Here is an 11,874-nt window from a genome sequence, read left to right as displayed (position 1 = left end):
TATCAAGTCAGGGGAAATTGCATGTTTTTATTGTAATGTTATAGCCAAAAATCCCTGCAAAAAAATCATTTTTCTGATACCTTTCACACAAGACAGGGCCCAGATATTCAAGAATAAATAAACATTTGTTTTCATTGGTGGCAGCACCATGCAAGGAGCAGTTGGTTACACACATACTAAAACCTGATTGATAAATCTATCTTTCGCCTAATGGGTTAAACGGGCCCTCATACTCATACTCTGCATGCTTATCAAATATCAAACGGGCTTGACTGACGAAACTTCGCTTATTCCTTGCGCTGCCACAAGAGGACAGCGTCCACAAACCGGACTGAATTCATCGAAGCCAGCCGTTCTGGTTACGTGGCCCAAGTGACGTCGGCAAAGTTGACGTTTCACAAACATGGCGTCGCAGCAGAATGAAGTGGATGAGCTGTTCGATGTGAAAAACGCGTTTTATATCGGCAGCTATCAACACTGCATTAACGAAGCCCAGAAAGTAAAGGTAAGTGTCCGGCAAATAAATATTGTTCATGAGACGAAACCATTTCCTCAAGAGTTTTAGGTTCTAGAGTAACTTATGTCTGTTAGCTAGCGGCTAACACATTATACCTCATATATATCACGTAACTTACCTGTTTAAAGACTGTAATTAACAAATGACAAACAACTACATCGAATTGTTTTATATTTCTTTTAGACGTCAAGTCCAGAAAAGGATGTTGAGAAGAACATTTTTCTGTACAGAGCATATATTGCTCAGGTAAGCTCATCAGTCTGTTGTGTTGTTTTGTGTTGTGTTGATGTTGTTCGGAATAATCACACATACAAATTTAGATTGAGCTGCATATTATTTCTATGTAACAGTCAGCTACAATATATCTTTCCCCCTTTATCAATGAAGATACACAACTGTTTCCCTTTAGAGCAACAAAGACAGTGAAGAATGTCTTTTTTTATATAAAACTGATTAGGGCTGGTATTAAGGTGATCAATAACTAGATGGTTAACAGTGATGATTTCTGTCTTAGAGGAAGTATGGTGTGGTATTGGATGACATCAAGTCTAGCTCCTCTGAGGAGCTGCAGGCTGTCAGGATGTTCGCAGAGTACCTGTCCAATGAAGGCAAGAGGTTTGTGCAATCTTACTTTTTTTTTTTTAAACCATATATATTTAAAAATGTATAAACGTACAGTTTAGCCATTTGTTATGTCATTAAATGAATCCAGGGTTTCTGTGTGTCTTAAAAAGTCTTAATTCTCCCATCCACAAAAGGCATTAAAAAAGGTCTTACCTAAAGTTATGGCATTAAATGGTGCAAAGACTGCCAACAAATGAATGTTTCTTGGTGATGTTGTATTGTTTTCCAATACAAATATCTAAACATCAACATACATTTTCTTGAGATGCAAATTGAAGATATGAAGTCTTGTTGAACAAAATTAAGTGAACTTATGAGTAAAACAACAACAAATGTCATCTCATCTCATTTTGATTCAGAAAACAAGACATGTAATTTTGCTTCTCAAATAAATGTATCTCTATATAACATTTGTTCGACATTTGTACTGGAAAGCAAGACAAAATACTGAGGAAGAACATCACTTTTTTTGCAGGTATAGTAAAAAATATTGTTATTTACCCAGTATATTGTATATGGTAATGGAGAACTGTTGGAAGGTGTATGTGTAGTGATGCTAATACAACTTATTGTGGGCTCCTTAGGCATTTACCAATTGAGAACATACTGATGTAAATTTACCTTTGTGAAACCTGCATTATGCACTGATTCATATAACTTGTGGCCCATTACTTTTTTTAGGGATGCAATAGTGGCAGAACTGGACAAAAAGATGGCCAAGAGTGTTGATGTTTCCAACACCACCTTCCTGTTGATGGCGGCTTCCATCTATCTGCATGAGATGAACACAGATGCTGCATTACGTACCCTGCACCAGGGAGAAAGTCTGGAGTGGTGAGTTTCTGGAGACTTTCTGGTAGTTTCAAAAAATTGTGGATTTAATCTAACGCAAGTTGGATAACAAATCTATAAGTTGTTAATTGTCATTTCGTGTTTCTCTTATAGCATGTCCATGACTGTCCAGATACTTCTGAAGTTGGACAGAGTTGATATGGCAAGGTATTTGTTTTTATTCATTTATTCTTTCTTTTATTATTATTATTATTATTTAGTTTTGTATGTGTGTACAAATGGTATATGTATATGTTTTATTTAAAAAAAGTATATATTTGTTAAAAAAAGTAGCTTAACTTCAGATTCCTTGCTACAAATATAAAATTAAACCTGCTTTTAGTAAATGGCTTTAAATACATTATTGTCATTGATCTGTGTTGCTCATTAACTCCACAGAAAGGAATTAAAGAAGATGCATGACCAAGATGAAGATGCTACTCTGACCCAGCTTGCTACAGCCTGGGTCAACCTTGCAATTGTGAGTATTGAAGTAAACATGAAAAATTATTTTCTTGGACATTCCTTTTCTAAAGGCTGTGAGTCTGCTGCCGGCCATTCAGGCCATCAATGAGTGTCTCTCAGCCCAGTTTTTGCCATTTGTTCTGCACCGTTTGCACTAGTTGGACCACCGTCAGTGGCTTTTTGGTCCGTTGAGTATGTTGAAATGAAGTCGGATCCTTTGGTTGTGAGAATTCATTCTTATTGGTCATTTAGCTTAGCCAACCAGTGCATGAGAAGAAAAATTCAAATGTATAAATTCAAAAGGGCACACAGAGAAGACTCTTCTCATTTTACCTTAGCATATGCACATTTTTTCAAAGTGACGTGGCCATCGGTGATGTAAGCAACCGAAGACCAACTGATCAACATGATTCACATTTAAAATAGTATGCAAGTTCTGCTCTGTTTATGGTTTGTATATCTGCAATCCTATTACTGGTTTCATTTTTTTATTGAAGATGAATATAGACTACTGTCAACTGCTGGTATGAAAAGTTATTTACTCTGATGCAGATATAGAAAGTATGGGCCTGTCCTAATACCTACACTTGCGGTCTTTGCACTTGAGCACTTGTCTACTTACAAGACATATTTCCTGCATTTGGCACAAGTGTTCAAGTGGGCGTGTAGAACTTTTACTTATCCAGTTGGACATATTAAGTATGTCTAAGCTATTAGCATTGTAAAAATGTAAGTAACGTTTTCACAATCTTATTTACACATTTTGTACATTTGATACATTGCACTTCAAAATAAACTTCTAAATGTCTGTTCAGAAGTCCCTCTAACAGACTACAATTTAATAATTGTGATGCTTGTATAAAATCACTTGTAAATGATGTCTAAAATACACATGCAAATACTCATGCTTTTACAACCAAATTATATTTAACATCTAATTAATTTAGCTTACAGTGTAATGTTCAACATCTCACGATTTTGGGGCGTGTGCTTTTCAGAATTCGTTTTGAAATTTAGAATGGGTCATTTGTATGATTCATGTAGATCTGGTGAGTTTTTAAAATAATTTCGGGTGGGGGAGGGCTGTACCCGCTCAAATAAATCCGCATTCTCGAATTACAGAACCAAATGTTTCTTTTTACAATGTGTTTTGTAGCGTTGATTATACTACGGGGCCGTTGAATGCTTGAATCTGATTGGCTGACGAATGTTCTGAGGTGTGCAGTTATTTTCTGGGAAACGCACGGCGAACGTAGTTCCAGGCAGCTTGACCATATTACAGTTCCATATCACTTCGCATAGTAAAACTGTAATAATGGAAATTACAGGACTAACAAAAACAACAACATGACAGATGATTTTCCTAAAATACACATGACATTTCTCACTAGCGAGATAATAACATTGCTGTTTAGAAGCGCTGCTGCAGAAGAGGGAATGCACAGAGGTAGCCCAATTCACACAAGCTCTCTCTCTCTCTCTCTCTCTCTCTCTCTCTTTCTTTCTCTTTCTCTGTATGTCTCTGTCTCTCTCACTCTCTTTCTAATAACTTAATTAATAACTGCAACAGAATGCTATCAACGGCTCAAGCCTCCATTACCAGCTTTAAAATTATGTTTTGGAACCAGCAAAAGAGGCGCCAGATGAGATGCGGAAGAAATAATCCTACAATAGTGATTTAAGTACAAAAAGTGGACAAATCCCTTTAAATATATCATCTGATCAATATCTTGAGGTGTGGTAACTGTAGTATAACCGGAATAATTGACTCCGGGCCATTGAATTATTAGAAAAATAATGCACACCCGAGGTGTAACGGCCACTCTGCTTTGCGTCAAATTATTCCTTACGTATTGTAGTCTTGTTTTGTGGCGTTGAGTGTTGTAGCCAATCACAGGCATCTCTGTTGAAAGCAATGGCCATTCAGAGGTGTTTAATGTAGGTTAGTCAGAATTGCTTCACCAGTCACCTTGTATCCCTTTTCACCCATGGTGAGTTTGCTTCCCTGTAATTTATCACACGGCATTAAAGCAGTCAATACAGCACAGTCAAGAATAACTTGAAGAGATTGCCAGCGTTTAATAAACTGTGGACTAGCTTTTATTCTTGCTGCTGATTTGAATGGCAAAACTCCCTGTTTTAAGTGTCTGTTGATGGCCTTTCATTTTTAACAAGAAATGTGCACACTACTTTTCTGATGTTCGTTGAAATTTTTTGTCTTTTTTTCCACTTGCCAAATCTAGTCACTTGAAGTGTGTCCATTTTGGACTTAATGCCACCAGATGCGTCCCATCAGTTGTGGGACTATATTCAAGCCAGTCATAAATCGCATACCATTAATTCCTGAATTTTCTACCATTCCTTACTTGAAATGAAATTACCGGTTGATATGGCCCGTTCTCAATAAAGTTTACACGTGTTTTTGGTCCATGAACTGGATCTCGCTTTGAACACCACTGTCTGTGGAGGCTTGGCCAGGCCCCGTTCCAGAATTAAATCACTGAGGGTGCTCTTTGTTCCGTCCATGTATATGGATATAATGAATCTCTCTATACTACAGAGCCCCACACATGGAATGCAGGAAAAAATAGTAGGCTAAATGGTGTGCACAAATTACTTTTTCGTTCCCTCGATTTATAAATTATGCACGATTTACTAATTCTTCTCTTTGGTTTGCTAAATCGTGCAAACGTTTATAAATTGAGAGGATGAATTAGTAAATTGTGCACATGATTTAGCAAATCGGGGGAGCGATTTAGTAAATCTAGGGAATGAAATAGTAATCGTGTGCACGTTTTAGCATATCGAGGGAACGAATTAGTAAATTGTGCGCACTATTTATGTATTTTTTCTTGCATGTCGTGCGGTGCTCCATACTATACTGCACAATCAATTATATACATTGCATCTGCAATTTGTTTGTTATGATATGATTCGCAAGGGTGCACTCTTGCGTATTCAGCTGTGAGTGAATTCTTACAGACTAAAATGCCTCTGATTGCCCATTGCGATCGAGAAATCAACAGATATGTCTGTAATTGGCTACATTGCTCAACGCTGCAAAAACACGTAAATAGTAACTTTTGATCCTGTCCACAAATACACACTGGATAGTTTGCCAGGTCTTCAACTGAGGTTGCTTTTACTTTTGTTTGATTGTATTTAGCACCCTCTAGCACCCCTACACCCCTATAGACTACCCCTAATGTTGCCCCTGATGATGGGATACACTTAGCCTTGAATACCGCACTGAAGTAATATTCGAGTGGATTTAGTATGTGTTAAGGGCACTGAGATTTGGAGTTTTTATGACCTGGGATAGTTTTGTACACATACTTCCTATTGCATACACACGCTCTCAATGGCCAAGACTGCAAGTATGGGTATTTGGACAGGGCCTAAGTGCTAGTTGGCGGTTGACTGTAGTCTTTGCAGTGTGTTCGAATTCAGTTTGTGTCACAGCCTTTATTCTGACTGATTCATGTGTTTCCAAAGAAAAATTGTTGTCTTAGACCAGGGGTGTCAAACTCAATTCCAATTCCTTCAGGCTTATTTGAAAACTACATTGTATGTCTGTTGGAACAAAACTCTGCATGGCTCTGGCCCTCCAGGAATTGAGTTTAACACCCCTGTCTTATGCCCCGTTTACACTAGTGCATTATCGTTTTAAAACACATAACTTTTGCTACGGTTACACCTATTGTTTACACTACTCTGGCGTTTTCGACCCTCGAAAACCGAGACTTTTGAAAACGCTGCAGACCCTGTTTTAGTTTGAAAACTCCGGGGTTGTGTTTCTGTGTAAATGGACCAAAACGGAGACTTTTGAAAACTATGACATGGCTGCCCACATTCGCTCTGCGTATCCTTGACGACCGTGTAAACAATAACATCCTGCGCATTGTTGAACCCATAGATGTACAGGTAGATTCCCCATTCGATCGCTCCAAGCACGTAGACGCGTCCACGATCTAAATAATAGGGCATCTACCTATTCATATCTTTGGCTGTACCTGCATGAATGTCACGTGACATGCGTTTTAGATTGTGTAGTGTAGACGGAGATCAATTCTGAAACACAGCGGACATGGCAGTGTAGACGAGGATCGTTTTCATTCTAAAACGCCGTTTTAAAAACGAAAATGCACTAGTGTAAATGGGACCTTAGATTTTCAGCAAAATGTAATAACTTGCTTTTCCTCTAAACGCATCAATTTAATTCTTAATTTTTTTTTGCACTTAGATATGTACGATTTTGTAGTGAGTTGAATAGTGTGAAATTATTTTGTTTTATTTTAAATCTTTTAAATCCTATTGCTGGGTATGGCTGTTTGTTCCATTTTCGCTTAATTGTAAAAAAAAAAAAAAAAAAAAAAAAATAAATTTAGTTTTTTTTTTCTCATTGACTGGGAATTAAATGTTTTTTTTTTTGTTTTGTCTTTTTTTTCTACCAACAGGGGGGAGAGAAATTGCAGGAAGCATTCTATATCTTCCAGGAAATGTCAGACAAGTACTCGCCCACACTGCTGCTGCTGAACGGTCAGGCTGCAAGTCACATGGCTCAGAATAAGTGGGATGAGGCTGAGTCAGTACTCCAGGATGCTCTGGACAAAGTAAGATCCTGGATTTCAGCACAGCAAATAGCAAAATGTTTGGTCTAATTCGACAAGTTTGACAAGTACAGATTGACTTCTTGGTTGAATCCAACACCTTCGAGCTAAGCAAACAACTCAAACTCAGACCATATTAGAAATTCTATCATAAATGCACAATCTAATCAGGGCTTAATTTTTCTGCTAGTCTCTTGCGTTGACCTATACAAGGCAGCAAATTGGTTGCCTGGTTGAAAACTGAAATTACTATTGAAATTGAAAGCAGAAGTCATAAAGATGTGCTGCATATTGTTTATTCAATGAGCTGGCTTTGGTCCAACTGTGGTGAAATGTCATGATTTGTCCTTTATCTTATATAGGACAGCAGCCACCCGGAGACGCTCATCAACCTCATTGTGTTGACACAGCATTTGGGCAAACCTCCTGAGGTGAACTTTCTAAACATAAATTTTGTCAGTACAGTCAGCTACAGAAGCAGTGTGGATGTTACATGTTAAGATTAAAACTATATCTGCATGCTGAGGAAGCATTAGTTGTGTAAAGGAGAGCAGAGATGTTCATAGTTTCTTTGTTTCTGCACAGGTGACAAATCGATATATGTCTCAACTGAAAGATGCACATAAGTCACATCCATTTATTAAGGAATATCTTACTAAGGTATGGTTATTTAGTGACGGGACACCTTGTTCTGTTTTTCTTTTTTGAGAACATTGTGAAGGCATTATTTGAGTAACGTTGAAAGCATTGCTAAATTTAATAAAGACTCAATTATGTTCCCACAGGAGAATGAATTTGACAGGCTTGCCATGCAGTATGCCCCCAGCGCCTGAAAGAACTACAGTTTTAATTTGTCTCCTACAATGCACCACAATATTATTTTTTCTCTTTACATTTTTTTTTAAATGCCTTTAAACAAAATAACATTCATCTGTTTGAGATTTTTGTTTGCTCCGTCTTTTTGACACATCCAATACTATACAAACATTCCTGTATGATGGTTAAATAAATGTTTATCAAACATAGTGTTGTGTTGATGAATATTCATATTGTGATTTAAAAAAAAAAAGTGCAAAAGCTGTGTGAAGTGTCTTCATAACACATCAGTTCACCTTATTGATTGTGAGTTCATACAAAATGATAATATGGAGTAACAAACCATTACCAATAAAAATGTTTTAATTGAATGCACTTATGATCAGCATTATACAATGTTATAATATTGTTATGTTTATTTTTAGCTAGATTTGAGATTACAAAACAATAACAGACACCTTATTTCTCATGTTCTTACTTTGGGAGAATAGCTTGTAGCTTGTATTGTAGCACAGAAGCCTTTAAATTACAGTTTTTCACAATTGCCAGGGCATTTTCTGAAACATTTACCCATTTTCTCACAACTTTAAAAACAACTAAACTAAAATTCACAAAACAATTTAAATATAAAAATGTTTTTATAAAGATTACAGAACATTTATTAGGCTTCAAAAACGGATGGTTGTTCAACCAACAATGGTGATTTTTTTTTTTTTAATTTTTTTAAAAATAATTATAAATTAATTGACAATTTTATGTGCTATATTTTTGTATTTTTCTTTTATCTTTTTTTTTTTATTATTATTATTAGGGGACAGTGAAACCAATATTGTTCTTCATCATTCAAATATCCTAAACTTAATGTTATTAAGAAACACTCTATTTTGTTTTATTTACAAATGTCTTTGTAATCCCCTAGCTCTTTGTACACTCATTTGACCTCAGAACTAAAGATGCTGGAGAGTGCAAACTGCTCCTGTTTTTCATTTATAGTGTTTTCCAGGACCCTTCTTTCATGGTACACATATCACTTCCCTTCCCTTTTTTATGCTTTAGCAGCAATGCTGCACTTTGCAAAAATATGAGCAGGAGGTGATATATCATATTCCTGGCTCTGATCACAGGGAACATTCTGTAAATAGATGAAGACAACATCATTTCACAATTAACAGTCTTGAAAAATACATACTGTAAATGTTATTGGCCTATTCATCTAAGATCTTTATGTAAAAATTTTTTCCTAACATTCCCATAAAGCTATTAAAACATTTTTTAAAGAACATTTGTATAGCATTTTTACAACTTTAAACATATTTTAAACATAGCAGGCTGGAAGTAGCTACTTAATGTAATTAATTTATTTAATTAATTTTGTGTGTATGAGCATAGGAACATTTGATACAGTACACAAGGCTCATTTTTAACTGCAAAAAATTTGAACATGCAATGTGATCTTAACTGTAGGAAGAACAGAAAGTGTGGGCACAGTGCTGACTCTGAAGGAAATTACATCTGTTGCTATTATTCAATTAACTTTTTTTTAATTTAATAATAGCTTCTAAAGAAAAATCAGTCATATCACAAGACTGTCTAATGTAATCTGATCCTATAATAGTGTGTGAGTTGCCCCCAAATAATTTCCATTGTTTTGCTGACATCTGACTTGCCTCACTCATCACTGATAAAAAACAAACAATGGTCTGTCATCAGTAAATGTGATGATGCGGTTGCTGAAATGAAAATGCAGTCATAGGTGAATAGTGAATAGCCTGATATTTAGAGCTGAGACAGCAGCTCTGTGTACTACAGGTGATCTGAAGGAAAAAAAAAAGACTATCCTTTTAGGATTTGCTAAGGACACAATGTTTTGTTTGCACAGAATTTTTGCAGGTTGATTTCTGTACCTTTCTACCTAAGACATTATTACTACCTGTTCATTGTAGTTATTATGCTTTAATGGATGTGAATGGAAAACTGGGTCCAAACATCTGAGACCAGAGCACCGCTTGACCCATTAAAGAAGCCAATATGAACAATGAAGTCTGTAATTCAAAGCTGAAGTTAATCAGTTGAATAAGAATAACAGCAAATCCATTGCTGTTTTTTTTTTTCTTCATCAGACAGAATTTGTGTGTGTGTGTGTGTGTGTGTGTGTATTTGACATTTCTTTTATTAACGATTCGTCAGATTTTAACATATAGAGTAACACTTTTTTATGTTTTTATTTATTTATATATATTTTTTTTTAAATAACACATATTCCATATGGTCTCAGGGTTTTGTACTCCACAGATAGGATATGCCCTACTAAATATGCTGTCATGGCAACAGAGTTGTAAAATTGGATGCAAGTTTACAAATAAAATAAAATAAAATAAAAATCATACTAAATTCATGATAACATGCACATGCCTCTTATGCTGATACTTTTGAAACAGTGAGTATTTTAAAGTTTATGTGTTGGCCCCATTCATTTCCATTGTAAGTGTTTCAATGTTACCCACATTTAAAGCAAAAAGAGTGACAAGTGAAGATTTATTTATGTGATGAACATTATGCCAGAAATGCTGTTGATTGAACCTAATATGTACTGAACCTAGAAAAGTAACCTAAGAAACACACACATACTGTATATCATAAGACAAAGATGACTAAACCACCAAGTGGGTCACATTTTAAGTACTCCTGTTATTATGTTTACTATATTGACCACCTGGAAGCTGCCTGATGAAATGTCAAGTGCCCAGTTTGAGATAGATTTACTCAGCTCTTGGAGTTTTAAGATCACTTTTGACATGTTTATAGTGTTGAAGGTGGAGCTATGGGCAATAAATCAGTACACACATCCTAGTATATGTATAAACAGCTCAAGGACCGCTTGCAAGGTTGGAGAAGTAGTGCTGTGCATTGATTTATTTGTTCAGTATGAAGCTGCAGAGGGTCCAAGGATTCATGAATGATGCTGTCAGTAGAGGACAGAAGTGACCACAGTTTGACAGTAGTCTGTCTGAAACAGACTGAAAGCTCAGGATGAGTCAATGAACTCTTGAAAATGTCGGTGCAGACTGGGTCCAGCTGCTTTTCACAGGTTTGAGGACTCGTGGTGAGATGGCATCCGGTTCCTGTACTTACCTGCTAAGAACCTTGAACTCAATTTGCAAGTTCTCCCATTTCACAGAAATCATTTTGTTGGTCCCAAATTAATTAACAAACTAAATAATCACAAATTTCAGAAAGTGTGTGTGTGTGTGTGTGTGTGTGTGTGTGTGTTTAGCAGTAACAAGGTAACCAAAGTGATGAATATACTAAATGATGACAAATTTCAGAAAAAGTTATCGAGTACACATTTAATGTGTTTGGTCACTCCTTCTTTTTGACTACACAAATTTATCAGTGATTTTTATGTCTCATCATGTCACTCTACAGTCTCTCATTCTTTTCATAGAAATGCAAGTTAGAAGTTAAGTCAAAAGGTCTCAAAGGACTTAACTTTTACTTTCATGGTGAACAAAAACCCTTTGATACACGGACAGAAAGTCAGAATGATCCAGTTAAAGCAATAAAACAAGAACAGTTCTTAGAAGAACCAGGTACGAACACTTCATTCACACAATTCATAGTTAATATTTCCAGATTATCTTAATATAGCACAACATTTAGTGTTTATTTTGAGAATCACAGTATTTTTAATGAGGCACAAAGGTGGAATATGTTTAGAGGAACCACACTTGTGAGAGGAACTTCCAGAGCAGGGGTCTCCAACTACAGACGAGTGTATTGGAGCAGGGCTGGAACTGAAATCAGCAGGCAGGTAGCTCGCCAGGAGCAATGTTTGAGACCCCTGCTCTAGAGCGACTGTGACAGAAACCCATATCTCATATGGTGTAAATTGAATTTAAGTTCCAAGCTACAGGTTTAAGGGACAGTACATACCATAACAGTTCTTGTAAGAAGATCTTTTCAGCAGGAATTCACAGCCAAAGTCAGTCAGTTTGATCTCCAGAGTGTCCT

The 11,874-nt window shown here is 36.2% G+C and overlaps 1 protein-coding gene across 1 annotated transcript; it reads left to right on the top strand.

The window, feature by feature from the left end:
* The first annotated feature begins 323 nt into the window (after window positions 1–323).
* Window positions 324–8,072, top strand: LOC109087455 (coatomer subunit epsilon-like). The gene is made up of 10 exons (XM_019101654.2): window positions 324–505; window positions 701–763; window positions 1,032–1,132; window positions 1,823–1,975; window positions 2,087–2,140; window positions 2,372–2,453; window positions 6,895–7,050; window positions 7,410–7,478; window positions 7,633–7,707; window positions 7,833–8,072. The coding sequence occupies exons 1-10, from the start codon at window positions 404–406 to the stop codon at window positions 7,878–7,880; spliced, it is 903 nt and encodes a 300-aa protein (XP_018957199.2). The 5' UTR covers window positions 324–403; the 3' UTR covers window positions 7,881–8,072.
* The last annotated feature ends 3,802 nt before the right edge of the window (window positions 8,073–11,874 follow it).

This window comes from Cyprinus carpio, chromosome A2 (assembly GCF_018340385.1).
Source record: "Cyprinus carpio isolate SPL01 chromosome A2, ASM1834038v1, whole genome shotgun sequence".
In the NCBI taxonomy this organism is placed as follows: Eukaryota; Metazoa; Chordata; class Actinopteri; order Cypriniformes; family Cyprinidae; genus Cyprinus; species Cyprinus carpio.
This window is presented reverse-complemented; position numbering and strand designations above follow the sequence as displayed.